The sequence below is a fragment of the Tachysurus vachellii genome, chromosome 5, assembly GCF_030014155.1.
Source record: "Tachysurus vachellii isolate PV-2020 chromosome 5, HZAU_Pvac_v1, whole genome shotgun sequence".
In the NCBI taxonomy this organism is placed as follows: Eukaryota; Metazoa; Chordata; class Actinopteri; order Siluriformes; family Bagridae; genus Tachysurus; species Tachysurus vachellii.
The window spans coordinates 3447501-3465000 of NC_083464.1; the positions used below are offsets into that span (position 1 = coordinate 3447501).

General features: G+C 42.3%; 1 protein-coding gene across 1 annotated transcript in view; it reads right to left on the reverse strand.

The window, feature by feature from the left end:
* Nucleotides 1-17500, reverse strand: part of actr3b (actin related protein 3B) — a 21665-nt gene that overhangs the window by 2490 nt on the left and 1675 nt on the right. Inside the window, exons 3-11 of the mRNA XM_060869538.1 lie at nt 14939-14994; nt 14349-14473; nt 12993-13103; nt 12287-12382; nt 10567-10674; nt 8815-8958; nt 6408-6581; nt 5873-5965; nt 3171-3296 (exon numbers count right to left, since the gene is read on the reverse strand). Of these exons, the coding sequence (XP_060725521.1) occupies nt 3171-3296; nt 5873-5965; nt 6408-6581; nt 8815-8958; nt 10567-10674; nt 12287-12382; nt 12993-13103; nt 14349-14473; nt 14939-14994 (1033 nt within the window). The remainder of the gene's footprint in view (nt 1-3170; nt 3297-5872; nt 5966-6407; nt 6582-8814; nt 8959-10566; nt 10675-12286; nt 12383-12992; nt 13104-14348; nt 14474-14938; nt 14995-17500) is intronic.

The following is a 17500-nucleotide window of genomic DNA, read 5'->3' on the forward strand; positions in this document are numbered from 1 at the left end:
TACTTTTCCTTCCAAGGTTACATGACAGGTTGGGTGACTATAATGGGTTAGAAAACAGAAACAGCAGATTACCTCCTCGTTTTCTAGCTTTTTTTTTAACCAGTGAAAAGACATGGTCTGGTGATGGTGGAAGCAGAGAGACACGAGGTAAGGACAGAGTGCACAAAATCAGGTACCACTTCTATTTCTGCCCCAGAAAGTAGACAGTAGTGGTTTCCCAATTATAGGCAGATTTTTTTTCAGACCAGTTCTTCTCTGCCTGTTTGGTCATACAGACCTCATAGAACACAGCCACTTTTAGACTCCTTCTGGCATCATTTTATAGAGCCAGATATACCCATTACTTGAACCCTAGAGAAACAAATTTGGAATAAATCTGGAGATGGTGTAATGAAGGACCCATTCAGTGACTGGAACAGCTTCGGTGTAATTGTGCAGAAGAAGGATGGAGCAGTCATTTTCTGCATGGATTACCAACGTTCTCAATTGATGCTCCAGGATTTGGATTTTTTTCATCCCTGGATTTGACCAAGGTCTATCTGCAGACTCTCTTGGGACCACGTCCAATGAGAAATCAACTTCCTGTTCAGTTTACACCAATTCATTACACATAGGTCTGGGCTCCAGGAGACCAGGAAAGCAAAAAACCCAGTGGAGTGTGCAATTGGATGGTATGGTATCTGGGTTTTTACTTCAATCTTTCCCCTGCCAATTAATTAGATTGCACACAGAGCCGATCGGTCCTATACGCTCACTACGCAAGTTGCGTAGGGCCCCGCAAATTACGCAAGGCCCCGACTCCCCTGCCTCATTTTACAGTGCGTGTTAATGTTTACTGTGTAGATGACAATATGAAGCGGAGCTATCCATCTGGCCATGAAAAGAGAAAAAAGAGACAAAATAAGAGTGAAATGCGAGAACAGCAATCAGGTAAACTTGTGTTCTCTTCAAGTTTGATGTCAGCAAGAGCAAATAACAGTCAAGTTAAGTTGATGTGATTCTGTCTCTAGTCTCTATCTGACTAGCTAAATTAGCTATGCAGTGCTGCCAGTGCATCTCCTGGCCTGTCTGTCACACAATTTATTGCGTGAACATTCGCGTGAATAAACACCCAAGGGCAACGGTGTTTATAAACAGCAGCTCGATAACTGCGCCGCGCGTGAACATGCGTTCATATGCGCGTGCAACCGTGCACGAAATGACACGCGCGCTTTCCAGCAGCAACAGCAGGACCAGTACAAAAAGTAGCGTGATGGCGCTCCTAACAACAATGTTTATAGTCTCTCAATCAAGGTTACAACAACGTTAATGCGATATGGAAACCAATGGATTTACATTGGAATGGGCATAATGCCAGGTCAATATGAATGCACATCCCTCAGTAAATAATAACCATCAGGGATCAAGTATTGCTCTCATGCATACTATAAAACACAGTGATACTGTATGGCAAGCCATTTCAGCTTTTATACATTCACATGGTATGGATTTTTTATATCAAGAATTCAGTTTTCGATACTTAAAATGTAAATATTAAGAGTGATTTCTATTAGTAACCATATTTTTGATATCAGGAATTACATTGTACACTAGTAAAAACGTCATTTCTGATATCTGCTATTGCATATTCACTAGTTGAATATTGCAAGAGCCAAGTCATATTATAAATAGTATTTTATATTTGAAAATGGATAAAGAGGAATCTGAGGGAGGCAGTTTAAGTGGAGCTATTGCTAATATTCAACTCAAAATTCTATTTAAAATATTCCATTCAATAAAGATTTGTTTATACCTCATTCAATTCTGTATTGTTTTACTCTTTGACCGAGAGATAGAGGAAACTTTTTTTTTAAATGAGGGAGGTAGGAGGGCCCCTTAGCAGAATCTTGCTTAGGGCCCCAGAGAGATCAGGATCGGCTCTGATTGCAGCAATCACATCCTGCCTACAGTCCACGGGACAAAACTAGGGAAGATATTATTATATTATTTCTGGTTCGAGCAGGATATCAAAAATAAACCACCAGATTTAGTGGTCAAAGTAATGCCAACTTACCCTAATGATTGTTGAATCTTTTGCTTTACTTCTTTCATTTCTCTTTGCTCTGCATACTGAGGAACAGAATAGTTTCATCCCATGTTGTAAAGGTATACGTTTGTCACCAGGTGCTATACATTAGCCGGAAGCACTTTGCATGCTAGCAAAAATCAGACAGGAACTTCTACTCTTTTTTTCTTAGCACTACTTGAATTATGCAGGAAGGATATTAACCCAAAGATAACTGATTGGTTAACTGATCTGGCTGTGGTGTTTAAAGTTCCTTGAACCGTTGCCTGGTGGTAAAGGAATATAACAAGCGAGTGTGTTGTTTACCATGAGTATAAGATAAGATAGACCTTTATTCGTTCCACAATTATTCTTTAACACTTTATTCTCTGTTACAGCAGCAAAGAAAACAAATGCAAATATATAAAAGAATAAAGACATAATATGGTATAATACAGTACTGTATATACACAACACAAGGTATAAATACAGAGAAGAAAAAAGAGACGACGAGTATACAGTAGTTACGCTAACAGACATATTGCACACAGGTAATATTGCACGTTTTTCAAAATTTCTGTTATTGCACGTGTTGTTTAAAATACTTTTAAACAACATGTATGAACAGCAAGAGAGGGATGTGCATGGTTTGAAGAGGGGTAACAGCTGATATGTGATATCTGAATCTTGATTTGAATAGTAGACTTGAATCACGTATTTGGTAACCAAAAAAAGGCTCTAGCTTTAAAATGACCCTGGGTCTGATCTGTTCTCTGGGTAGGATGCCGTTGAATTTGGTCAATTATCTCATGTAAAGCTGTCAAGGTGCACTGCTAGAACTAAACGAAGTAGCCAGTGGGTGGTGGCCCATTTTAGAGTACGATAAAGAGAAAAGTTAGGCCAAGGGTGTTAGCAAGATCTTTTATAGTTAGCATGCTAAAATGGTTGAAATGAAATGAAAGCTACCATTGCAGCTTCACCAAGCAGCAAACTGGATTTCATGCCTAGCTTCCTTCTTTTATTTGTCATCTCTGTTATCATGCAGGATTTCATGCAGTGCTAACTTCCATTTAGCTGAAGCAAGCTGCCCTTTTAGTTTTGATGTATTACACGCCGAAATGCTAACCTTTATCCGGCCTCCGCTGAGCTCCTCACTGAGTCGAAGTCTGGCATCGACTACACGCTTCAGATCCCTTTGTAGCCGTCGACCAAAGTCCCTGAACATAGTGGATCCTCCAGAGAGCACTATATTCTAACACACACACACACACACACACACAAATTCATTAAAAGACTTTAGCATTTAAATTCAGGCTTTAGCATTTAATTTCATTCATTCATCTTCTACCGCTTATCCGAACTACCTCGGGTCACGGGGAGCCTGTGCCTATCTCAGGCGTCATCGGGCATCAAGGCAGGATACACCCTGTACGGAGTGCCAACCCATCGCAGGGCACACACACATGCTCATACACTACGGACAATTTTCCAGAGATGCCAATCAACCTACCATGCATGTCTTTGGACCGGGGGAGGAAACCGGAGTACCCGGAGGAAACCCCCGAGGCACGGGGAGAACATGCAAACTCCACACACACACAAGGTGGAGGCGGGAATCGAACCCCCAACCCTGGAGGTGTGAGGTGAACGTGCTAACCACTAAGACACCGTGCCCACCCTTGAGAATTTCACTTTTCTATTAAAACCTTATTGAGACAATCAGGAAGACGAAGCGTGAAAGCAAACACGAAGAGTCTTAATAAGGTGCCGGACCACCACGAAAAATGCCATAGAACACATCACAGATCATCTCTAGTGATGAACACTCCAAAAAGATCTTCTCTCAGCTGGTGCTTTGATGTCGAAATTAGAGAACGTTGTCTAACATGACGCTCCAAAATCCCTCAGAGGAGATCAATTGGGTTAAATGATTTAATTGGGTTGGGCGCAGCAGGGTTTCACATCCGCGCTACTGTGTTGAATCCCACGCGTTAATGTTGCATAATTGCTTTGAGAGCTCATGAGCTTATTTGCGTCAGTATTGGGTTGGAAAATGTTATTAGAAAAAAAGACTGGATGCTGAGATATTCTTTCAAATCAATCCGACTATTTCACTGCCCTCTATTCACAGTCCAAATGCTTTTCTAATCAATTCACATGCAAATTACCAGATTCCCAAATTGGATTTTGTCAAAGCTTTGTGAGCTTTGTTTACACACACACACACACACACACACACACACACACACTCATACAATGCATACTGAAACACAATGAACCCTGGATCTGCTGCAGTAATATTTAGGTTCATTTCTGCTAAATGTCACATCGGTGTTGTCCCATCAGGTGCAGCCTCAGAGGGAACGGTTTGACGCGGTCTGGTCTTTGTGTCGTTGCCAAGTGTTTAGAAAACAGTTTGGTGGATGAACAGTGACCTCTAGCTGAGAAACCGAAACAGAGACATGTGGCATGGCTTTGGTACTAATGTTTCCTATTATATGGAAAGAAAACATGGCGATTTAAAACAACTTAGTAGTGTTTACTTGTAGATACGATGTGTGGAGATTCAACCGAACCATCTATTAACCTCACAAGTTATAGACAGTGGATATCTGTCTCAGAGGCTAAGAGTATCCGGGATGATATAATGACCACAGCATGATGAATTCTCAAATCGCAAATTGGTCAGAAGTTGTTCACCTCCAGGGTTGGGGGTTCGAATCCCGCCTCCGCCTTGTGTGTGTGGAGTTTGCATGTTCTCCCCGTGCCTCGGGGGTTTCCTCCGGGTACTCCGGTTTCCTCCCCCGGTCCAAAGACATGCATGGTAGGTTGATTGGCATCTCTGGAAAATTGTCTGTAGTGTGTGAGTGCGTGAGTGAATGAGAGTGTGTGTGTGCCCTGCGATGGGTTGGCACTCCGTCCAGGGTGTATCCTGCCTTGATGCCCGATGACGCCTGAGATATCCGAGGTAGTTCGGATAAGCGGTAGAAGATGAGTGAGTGAGTGAGTGAGTGAGTGTTTACTGCTCCGAACAGTAGCTCTGGATTCGCTGATTCTAATTCAGTTCAGGTTCATTTCTAGAATGATTTTAACAACGGACATTGTCTCGAAGCGGCTTTAAATTAGTATAAAAAGTTAGAAGGAAATTAGCAAAGTTTAAAATTATACTTATATTTATTCCTGATGACCAAGGCTCAGGGGAACAGTGGTGAGGAAAAGCTTCCTGAGACGATAGGAGGAAGAAACACTGAGAGGAACCAGATTCAAAAGGGAACTTCATCCTCATTTGGGTGACACCAGAGAACGAGATCATAAAAAACGTCCTTTCTACAAATGTGTATAATCAAGAGGAATGGTTTATCCGGGAGCTTTTAAGCAATCGTTTCTATAGTCGTACAGCAGACCAAAAAAAAAACGATTTCTCTAAGGAGATGATCTTTATATCTTCAGCACCGTTTCTTCTCAGTAACATGTTTGTAAACACAAATCTGTCATTATTTGTTTTTGTTGTTTTTTTTTGCCTCTTTAACAGAAGATCATCCATCTGGTTATTTTGATTCCAGAACAAGCTCCTGATGTCCATCCTGATGCAACCCTCACCATCTGAATCTAGAACTATGAGCACATATGACTCATTTAACCCTCCAGTTGTGTGCGTCAGTTCCCTGACCGGGAATCGACTCCAGACTACAGCGATGAGAAGGAAACCTGGCAAACTGCTTTTCTTCTATCATAATACTCCGAGCTGGTACAGTAGCTCTGCTACATCACCCTAAACCATCATTCCATCTCTAATCTACATCTACACATGACGTTGACATCCTGTACCTTGTAAAGAGGTCTTCTCACGTCTATCGGACAGCTCTGAATGACCTCATCGACTACATCTGAAATGGGACACACGAAATCCGGGTTGGCAAACTGGGGGGAAAATAAATAAATAAATCACAACGGAACAATTTCACAAGCGGAAAAACTGATCAGAGATAATATCAAAAGCTACCGTTTTTATTCTAGCTAAATAATAAATCACCCTTGATTGAAACGGACAATCTCTAATGAAAAGTAATATAGTGAAGTGATATTTTAGATCATTCGCTTAATTAGACATTCATTAGAAATTCAAAACAAATGTTAAACTGGAACTTCTCACACGTCGGGAAAAGGAATGGACCTGGGATTGTGATTAGACTTTTATGTCATGTGAATTCTTATTACATTTTGTTTTATTCAGAAATAATTTTGCAAACTACGTCGATTTTTCCCGCCACGTCGATATTAATCCGACGTACGATCCTAATGATGTCCATTTCGGTTTGTAAGGGTGAGGGGGTGAAAACTTTTGAAAGTGTCACCGTGTCACCTCCGGATGGAAGAAAATCTCTGGTCCGAGGAAGCGCTCGTATCCCACATCTATGTGAAACTCATTTTTGGTGATGGCGTTGATGCCTTTGTATTTCTTTATCCATTTCCCGGGGTCCGTGTCATACTTCGTGAACTCTTTTACAATGTCTGGGCAGATGTAGCAGTACCTCTCCTGAAGGGAGATAAAAAAATGATACAGTAAATACACAAAGGAGGAGTCGAAGAAAAGCACAAAAAAGCATTCAGCCAGTTTCATGTAGTTCACCTTCACTTCTACTGTGGCCTTTAAACAGCCTTGTGATTGGCTCGTATGTTTTAAATGTGGAAGGAGTCTCCAGTGTCAGTGCTTTGTAACACTCAGAGCTAAAGCAGGACCGTCTTCAGGATAGAGTTTAGGAAGTTTCTTTGTAGCCTCACATTTATCACGTTTATACAGCTGAGCCTTTGAGATTTAAGGGCCTTGCTCGGGAGCCGATTAGTAGCAGTTTGGTGGCCCTGGGATTCAAACTCATGACCTTCTGCTCTGTAGTCCAACATCTTGGTCCAACATGTGGTAGCCTAGTGGTTGTTGGGCTACCAATCGGAATGTTGTGAGTTCGATTCCTACGTCCACCAAGCTGACACTGCTGGGCCCCTGAGTAAGGCCCTTAACCCTCAATTGCTCAGTTGTATAAAAATGAGATAAAAATGTAAGTCGGTCTGGATAAAGGTGTCTGCTAAATAATGTAAATGTAAATCTTAACCACTGAGCTGCCACTTCTCAAACTTCATAAAGTGAAGGAAAAAATAGACGACTTCAGTTCAGGAGCTAACTTCTTTTATGACGGCTAGACAACATCAAATGTGGCTATAAATGGATTAAAAATATATTGTGTTGTGGGGGGGCACGGTGGCTTAGTGGTTATCACGTTCGCCTCACACCTCCAGGGTTGGGGGTTCAATTCCTGCCTCCACCTTGTGTGTGTGGAGTTTGCATGTTCTCCCCGTGCCTCGGGGGTTTCCTCCGGGTACTCCGGTTTCCTCCCCCGGTCCAAAGACATGCATGGTAGGTTGATTGGCCCTAGTGTGTGAATGAGTGTGTGTGTGTGTGCCCTGCGATGGGTTGGCACTCCGTCCAGGGTGTATCCTGCCTTGATGCCCGATGAAGCCTGAGATAGGCACAGGCTCCCCGTGACACGAGGTAGTTCGGATAAGCGGTAGAAGATGAGAGAGTGAATGAATATATTGTGTTGTACTTTGAAGTGTCAGGTCAAAGTGTCCTACAAACATTGACACCATGAACTACAATCCCCAGCTCCACTTGGTCTGCACTTCCTGGTTTTGTTTTTTCATCTCTGCTACATTGGACAACGTTGTCTGGTGCTGTTTCGCAGTTTGGGGAGCTTCAGGAGTACTAACACTCTGGGGGATGTGAGATGGGCCAATCGGAAGGTCCCTAATCCCAGGTTCACCAAGCTTGTCATCGAGCAAGGCCCTTAACCCTCAATTGCTCAGTTGTATAAAAAAATGAGATAACATGTAAGTCATCTGCCAAATGCCATAAATTTAAAACACAGAAATGAGTCACACATTAGCGCTTCCTGTTCCATCGTCCTGAAGTCAGTGGGTTTTTGACTCCAGGACAATGCTGGAGATCTTTTCAGGTTTTTATTTGACCTACGATATAAAACCCATCAGTAAAACACCACTCGTCATTTCTTAAGCTTTAACATTCGGTGAAAAAGGAGGTTGTGACGTGAACACGTGTCTAAATGTTCCTACAGAGGATGTAGAGGACATTATAGGCTTCACAAAGGAACACGACTGTTCTGAAGGTTGAAGCCTGAACACAATGAGCAGAAGTAAAAAGCTGAGGTTTCTAACACTGTAAAGGAACTCCAGCACGGTCACATGACTTCAACATCAGCACTAAGCTCTAAGCTTTCAACTCTCTCAGTCTTTATTTAAAGCCATCTTCCCTGATCAGGATCCACTCTGATCTTGTTGGGGATGAAGCTGAAGGAAAGAACAGTTACAGTTTGAGTTTGAAGAGTGTGTTATTAGTAGAAACACAAGCAGGCTGCAGTAGGAGATGAGTTTTCCTGTTCCGCGTCATCACCCAACAAAACGTCCAAGAATCAGAAACTTGTGTCGCACACAGACGAGCTTTATTTTATTTTCTGTATCGATCCAAAAGATAATGGAAAAATCTACTGACGTTTAGTCGTGGGGAACCAGAGAGATGATCGCTTCTGGGTCAGAATATAAAACTATTCCAACAGAAATAAAACACTTTGGTGACTTTTTTTGGAACCTAATTCCACCGATACGATCACAGTACCAGATACTATGAGAAGGTCCAGAGAATCACTGAAGTAGTGGAAAGAGAGCAAAGAAAAATGCTGAACATGGGAGTGAAGATTCACCTTGACTGCCTTTGCGGTCTCCAGAGACTGTTCAGGAGGAATCCCGACTTCTCTCTCTCTGAGGATCTGCTGGATGAAGTAGGTGATGTCTCGGCCTGCTATAGGGATGTGCTTTATACAGCTCCCAATCACGTAGCCCTCAGCCTGGAGACCAAAATAACAAACAAATCAACACAGAGTCTATTGATAACTGAAGAGAAAATTTTATTTTGAAAAATTAAATAAAAAACTGAGAAAATATGGCTGAAATGTAAAAAGGTAGAAAATAATAACAATATAATCAGGATTAAAAAACAATCCGTAGCCTGAGGAACTTCAGGAGCGTTACACGGTCGTATCCGGGATTATTATATAAATCAAATACACAAACAAAATAAAACAGCCTACAAATAAACAAAATAAAAGTCAGTGAAATACAAATGAATATGAATTAAGTACCGGATATTAAACATCTGTCAGAAACTGATGGGACCTGAAAGTTCACCGGTTAAAGTTTTATAGACAATACAGCTGTTAATTACACTTGTAAATAAAATGTAGAATCATTTCAGTTTAAAAACTCGTTAAAACTTCACTGGGGTGGAAAAAGACTTTGTTTCTGCAGATAGAGGCCGAGAAGTATATAAAAACAATGAACACTGCGTAGTGTTTTGTTTTGCAGTAATATCGTAATATCGGGGTGCGTTTTCTCGATCTTACCGATATATAATGGGGTTTACATTACTAGTGCCTACTATTAACTATTAAGACTCTGTGGGAGTCATCTATCTCTCTACTGCAGCTTAATCTCAGGTTATTCTCCGAGTTGACGTCACAATTCCGTGGCATCAATGTTTTTTTCTCTCGTTTTTGTATAGTTGTCTCTCTTTTGGAGACTTTTTTCTTCTATTCCTTTTTTTTTTATTTTTTTTTGGTGTATATGTTCATGGGTTTGTGTGTGTGTGTGTATTGGGGGTGTGTGTATTGGGGGTGTGGGGGTCCTGGCCATTTGGTACTATTCATGTGTTCTTAAATTCATTTATACTTAAATGTGTCCTGTTAATAGGCCCATGTGTTCGTTTCATTAGCTGGAATATACGTGACATGAGTAGCCCGTCTAAACGTGGTAAAGTTTTTAGCCGTTCGAAACGACTTAATTCCAACATAGTGTTTTTGCAAGAAACTCATCTCAAATTAGTCAAAAAGATCATTATAGGCTGCAGGCTTCTCGATAAGGCATGTCTTTCATTCTAACATTAACTCTAAATCAAGAGGAGTTGCTATTTTGATCAATAAAAATATTCAGTTTCTACCTACAGGGGACACGTTGGCTTAGTGGTTAGCACGTTCACCTCACACCTCCAGGGTTGGGGGTTCGATTCCCACCTCCACCTTGTGTGTGTGGAGTTTGTTCTCCCCGTGCCTCGGGGGTTTCCTCCGGGTACTCCGGTTTCCTCCCTCGGTTTTTTCTTCTTTTTCTTTCTACTTCCTTTAAATTGTTGTTATTGTTGTCATTCTTTTTCTTTACTCCTTTTTCATGTAAAACCAAAATGGGATTCTGTAATGTTATTAAACTTTGTTTGTTTGCAAAAAAAAAACTTCACTGGGTTTCCTGGAATGATGAATTGATAGATGTGAAGTTTTCCTTTAATTATATGACTTTAAATATAAATAACGTCTTGTCTACATCATTGAATGAAGCAGATTTATTTAATCACCAGAACATATTAATACTTTTATATATATATTATATAAAAACAAAGGTTTCTATACCACAGGTATCGCATGCGTGACTCCGTCTCCGCTGTCTATAACGATTCCTGTTAGTGTTCGCTGTCCCACCTGCCTGGATGTCCACGAGGCCGCTAAGGCCAGAACAGCCTACAGGTCACCACACACACACACACACACACACACACACACACACACACACACACACAGATACAGACACACACACAGATACAGGCACACACAGACAAACACACACACACACACACACAGACACACACACGCAGACACACACACACGCAGACACACAGGCACACGCAGACACACAGGCACACACAGATACACACAGACACACAGACAGACAGACACACACAGACACACAGACACAGTTCCACAAAAAAGCTATTCTCTACTTTAAAGAAGAAAGCAATCTGTCTCTGTGTGTGTGCATGTGTGTGTTTGTGTGTCTGTGTGTGTGTGTCTGTGTGTGTATGTGTGTGTCTGTGTTTGTATGCGTGTCTGTGTGTGTGTCTGTGTGTCTGTGTGTGCGTGTCTGTGTGTGTCTGTGTGTGTGTCTGTGTATATGTGTCTGTGTGTGTGTCTGTGTGTGCGTGTCTGTGTTTGTGTCTGTGTGTGTCTGTGTGTGTCTGTGTGTGTGTGTGTGTGTGTGCGTGTCTGTGTGTGTCTGTGTGTGCATGTCTGTGTGTCTGTGTGTGCGTGTCTGTGTGTGTCTGTGTTTGTATGCGTGTCTGTGTGTGTCTGTGTCTGTGTGTCTGTGTGTGCGTGTCTGTGTTTGTATGCGTGTCTGTGTGTGTCTGTGAGTGTGTCTGTGTATATGTGTCTGTGTTTGTATGCGTGTCTGTGTGTGTCTGTGAGTGTGTCTGTGTATATGTGTCTGTGTTTGTATGCGTGTCTGTGTGTGTCTGTGTGTGTCTGTGTGTGTGCGTCTGTGTTTGTGTGTGTGTGTCTGTGTGTGTGCGTCTGTGTGTGTCTGTGTGTGCATGTCTGTGTGTCTGTGTGTGCGTGTCTGTGTGTGTCTGTGTTTGTATGCGTGTCTGTGTGTGTCTGTGAGTGTGTCTGTGTATATGTGTCTGTGTTTGTATGCGTGTCTGTGTGTGTCTGTGTGTGTCTGTGTGTGTCTGTGTGTGCGTCTGTGTGTGTGCGTGTCTGTGTGTGTGCGTCTGTGTGTGTGTCTGTGTGTGCGTGCCTGTGTGTGCGTGCCTGTGTGTGCGTGCCTGTGTGTGCGTGTCTGTGTGTGCATCTGTGTGTGTGCGTCTGTGTGTGTGCGTCTGTGTATGTGCGTCTGTGTGTGCGTGCCTGTGTGTGTGTCTGTGTGTGCTTCTGTGTCTGTGTGTGCATGTCTGTGTGTGCGTGTCTGTGCGTGCGTGCCTGTGTGTGCGTGTCTGTGTGTGCCTGTATGTGTGTGTGTGTGCGTGTGTGCCTGTGTGTGTGTGTGCTTCTGTGTCTGTGTGTGCATGTCTGTGTGTGTGTGTGCGTGTCTGTGTGTGTGCCTGTGTGTGTGTGTGTGTGCGTCTTTGTGTGTGTCTGTGTGTGCGTGTCTGTGTGCGTGTGTGTCTGTGTGTGTGTCTGTGTGTGTGTGCGTCTGTGTGTGTGTCTGTGTGTGCGTGTGTCTGTGTGTGTGTGTCTGTGTGTCTGTGTGTGTGTGTGTGCGTGTCTGTGTGTCTGTGTGTGTGTGCGTGCGTGCCTGTGTGTGTGTGTGAGTGTGTTTAAGGCTGTGATGTGAAGTATTTAGAAACACTTTTACCTGGACAGCGATGTAAAGTCCTGGAACATTGAAGGTTTCAAACATGATCTCGGCTAAATATTCTCTGTTCTCTGGTGTGTTCAGAGGAGGTTCAGTCTGATTGATACAGAGACATGACACCTGTAGTCACCTGTAGGCACCTACATGCTATAATTCAGTTAGTCATTACATGGGGCATGAAAACGTATAAAATCACCTTACAGTTAACGCTCACGAGAATGTGGAAAGGTCTCGGTGATGTCAGTGCTGCTGAATTTCAGAAGAGTTCACACTTACAGGATGGTGCGAAAAACACCCAGTAACTGTTAGTTCTGCAGGTTGTTACGATTTTTCACCATGTTCATGACCTTCAGACTGGATTTGACCATGATGTTGAAAGTACAGTAGATCAGGAGGGAGGGAGAGAGGGAGGGGGAGAGGGAGGAAGGAAGGAAGGAAGGAAGGAAGGAAGGAAGGAAGGAAGGAAGGAAGGAAAAATGAAAAGGAGAGAGAGAGAGAGAGAGAGAGAGAGAGAGAGAGAGAGAGCGAGAGAAGGAGAGAAAGACAGAGACAGAGAGAAAGAGAGAGAGAGAAAGAGAGTGAGACATAGACAGAGAGAGAGAGAGAAAGAGAGTGAGAAGGAGAGAGAGACAGAGACAGAGAGAGAGAGAAAGGGAGAGAGAGAGAGAGAGAGAGAGAGAGAGAGAGAGAGAGTTAGAGCTCTCACCACAAGAAAGTTGTGGTCCTCTGGCTCAGCACGGAGGTATTTAAAAATAATCTGCTCCATAAACTTCTCCATCAGATCCCAGTCCTCGATGATACCGTGCCTGATTGGCCACTAGAACACACACACGCACACACACGCACACACACACACACACACACACACACACAGATTATCATTTCTAAAATTACATGGTTGATTAAGGATTCTTTAAAAGGTGCTTGTACTTGAACCCTTTCTGATGGGAAAACACTTCACTGTTCAGTTCTACATTCTTCACTTAAATCACTAAATTAAAGGTGGGGTCTCCGATGTTTGAAAGCCAATGTTGACATATAAAATCACCAAAACAAACACGCCCCTAACCCAAATGGGTCCCACCCCTGTATCGATAGCTCCGCCCACACATACATACGTAACCCAGGCAACTAACGGAAAGAAATGTGTCTTTATCATAGCTGAAGGGAAGAACAATACGATTGTAGATAAACAAACAAGCAAAAATGACACACAAGCATAATCATGTAAAGGACAAAGACATATATTAGTTCTGTGTAACAAAACAAAACCAACGTTACTCACCTATCGAGAAGGAAAAAAGCGCCTCGGCGTCTTAAGTAAAGTTGGTCACATATTCACAGATTGGAGTTTCCCGAGTCAATAACTCCTGAGCTAAACACTGTTACTACACAAAACACGGTTGTAGCTGCGTCTCTACATTACTACGATAGAAAAGAGGTGTTATTTGTGTAGTAACAGCGTTTAGCTCAGGAGTTATTGACTCAGGAAACTACAATCTGTGAATATGTGACCAACTTCCTGCTCCTTCAGTTCTCTCCAGCGCTGGAAAGCTGATCCTATATTAACACGTCCTACTTCTTACCTTATCGTAAGTCTTTCTTCTCTTTCTTTCTTTGTTTTTATCCTCCAAGTCAATGTTAAAACCGCTTTCTGCTAATGTCACACATGCGCACTGAACACTCTCTCTGCCCATATTGACAAGCCCCGCCCCTTTCTGCTCATTGGCTACACGTTTGTTTTGTTTTGTTTAGTTTTCGGCCCGACTCAGTTTTCTGAAGCATTTCTCAAAAATCGGAGACCCCACCTTTAATTACACTCCATTATTTTACACTCATTCACTTTCTGTTGTCATAGTAACACAAACGCCATCACGTGTCTATTTATCGATCCACCATTTCCGGACACGCTGCTGTGACACTTTGACTTTTATCTCTTTTTTTCTGAACACCTCTCATCAGATCCACGCGACAGTGTTTGGTCAACAATTCCTGGAAAAATGGAGAATGTAAACAATTAAATATCCTGAAATCCTGATCACGCTGGATACAAGAACGTCACCTTGGTTGCATAGTTGGGTTTGTCGATCGCCTCGTCACCGATGAAGAAATCCAGATCATCCACTCCCTTCATGAGGCGTCTCTGAGCCTGGTCTCCAACTCCAGCTGTCTCTCTGATCGCAATGCCTGTGTGTGTATGTGTGTGTGAGTGTGTGTGTGTGTGTGTGTGTGTGTGAGTGTGTGTGTGTGTGTGTGTGTAATAAAACATCAGACAACAACATACAGTATTCTTACAGTACACACATCCCTCTTCCATTCAGCTCTATTCCATTCACATGTCAAACAGTTTCTGGGAATCGATTCATGAATCAAGTATCGTGAGTTGAATCGAATCGTGACTGCAGTATATCATTACACCCCGACAGCATTATCTCATTCAGCCCAAAATCCCCAACAGCACAGAGATCACCAGGCCAGTCTCAGAGACAGAACCATAGCCATCTTCTAGTGTAAGACGGCTTTAGTTGGCGCTTTCCTGCGACATCGTTTAATCGTAAACCCGACCCAAATATCTCAAAGGCTATCACCCGATTAACAGTACAAATCTGAAGAGGAACATGAGTGTGAAGGTTTAAATCTTACAGCACTTACAGGACGGCATGATGAACTGCGGCTCGGTGTTTCCAGCGTAGCCGATCTTTGTGTATCTGAAACACAGGGCGTTAATAATAATGCTATTGCTACTACTACTACTACTACTACTACTACTACGACTACTACTACTACTACTACTACTACGACTACGACTACTACTACTACGACTACGACTACTACTACTACTACTACTACTACGACTACGACTACTACTACTACTACGACTACTACTACGACTACTACTACTACTACTACTACTACTACTACTACTACGACTACTAATACTACTACTACTACGACTACGACTACTACTACTACTACTACGACTACTACTACTACTACGACTACGACTACTACTACGACTACTACTACTACTACTACTACGACTACTACTACTACTACGACTACTACTACTACTACGACTACGACTACTATTACGACTACTACTACTACGACTAATACTACTACTACTACTACGACTACTACTACTACGACTACTATTACGACTACTACTACTACAACTAATACTACTACTACTACTACGACTACTACTACTACTACTACTATTACGACTACTACTACTACGACTAATACTACTACTACTACTACGACTACTACTACTACGACTACTACTACGACTACTACTACTACTACTACTACTACGACTACTACTACTACGACTACTACTACTACTACGACTACGACTACTATTACGACTACTACTACTACGACTAATACTACTACTACTACTATTACGACTACTACTACTACGACTACTATTACGACTACTACTACTACGACTAATACTACTACTACTACTACGACTACTACTACTACGACTACTATTACGACTACTACTACTACGACTACTACTACTACTACTACTACGACTACTACTACTACTACTACTACTAATAATAATAATAATAATAATAACAACACAATAACATATTTTAATAGTGAGTAAAGGAGCCTTAAAGTAAAGGATTCACACCTAATCACACCATGAGTTTCATAAACAAGGTCCAGAAATCAAAACTCAACATGATTAGCGACACCTGATATCTGTTCCACAAGGTTCTGTTTTAGGCCCACTATTTTTCTCCTTATATCTTGGAGCACTTATTCGTAACCATGGCATTAGCTTCCTGTTATGCTGATGACACACAGCTATATGTTTCAGTTAAGTCAGAAGAGAGACACCATCTTATCAAGACTGAAGAATGTGTGAAGGACATCAGACAGTGGAGGCTTACTAACTTCCTCCTGCTTAACTCTGACACACAGAAGTTCTTGTACCAGGACCACAGACAGACAGAAGTAAGCTTTCTGATGACAGAGTAACTCTGGATGGTCTTTCTATTACATCATGTGCAGCAGTAAAAGACCTCGGTGTGATTATTGATACCGGTCTCTCATTTGAAGCTCATGTAGATAATATCACAAGAGTAGCCTTGTTTCATCTCAGAAATATTACTAAGATAAGAAATATGATGTCATTAGATGATGCAGAAACACTAGTTCATGCATTTGTTACCTCTAGGTTGGATTATTGTAATGCATTAATGTCTGGATGTTCCAGTAGGAGCATAAACAAGCTCCAGTTAGTGCAGAACACAGCAGCTAGAGTCCTAACTAGAACCAGAAGATATGAACATATCACCACTATCTTATCCACACTGCATTGGCTCCCAGTCAGGTTTCACATTGATTATTAAACACTATTACTGATCTATAAAGCACTTAATGGTCTCACATTACAGTAGCTGAGAGATCTTTAGGTTTTTTATGATCTGTCCTGCCTACATCGATCAAAACGTGCAGGCTATTTATTGGTACCTAGAGTACTAAAGGCTCCAGCAGGGGGCAGAGTTTTTTCTTACAGAGTCCCACAGGTATGGAACAGTATTAGTGTTCAGGACTCAGACACAGTCTCAGTGTTTAAGTCCAGGCTAAAAACACATTTGTTTAGTCCAGTTTTTATATGAATAGCTTTTCTTAGTTAAAGGAGCAAATCTGGAGGGTTCGTGGTCATAGAGTGTTTAGTGAACTGGGATGTCTGGATGCTGTCTGTGGAGCGGTGGGACACTTTACCTCCCAGCAAGGCCTCATGTCTGTGTCACCTTCTGCCTCTCCCTTTTAGTTATGCTGTAATAGCTAGTCCTGTCCAAGTCTGTACTTTACACATAATGATCATTGTCCATCCCCCCTTCTCTCTCTCTCTCTCTCTCTCTCTCTCTCTCTCTCTCTCTCTCTCTCTCTCTCTGTCTCTCTCTCTCTCTCTGTCGAGCTATACCTGCCGCTCCCGAGCTCCCGTGTTCTGAGTTCCCAGTCTGATCGTCTCTTCTATGGACCTACTTCCTCAATCCTGATGTTCTACCCCTGACTGGAGTCTCGTAGCCCAGTGGTCACCCTACTAGGGATTGATCTACATGGTCAGCCAGTGACTCTTCGTATTGATGTGGACAGAGACACCCGAAGACTGTCATGCCTTCTTTAAACCACTGTTGCATCAGTTTATGGTCGGGTCTTCTTCAGTGAACATTTGAAGACTTCAGC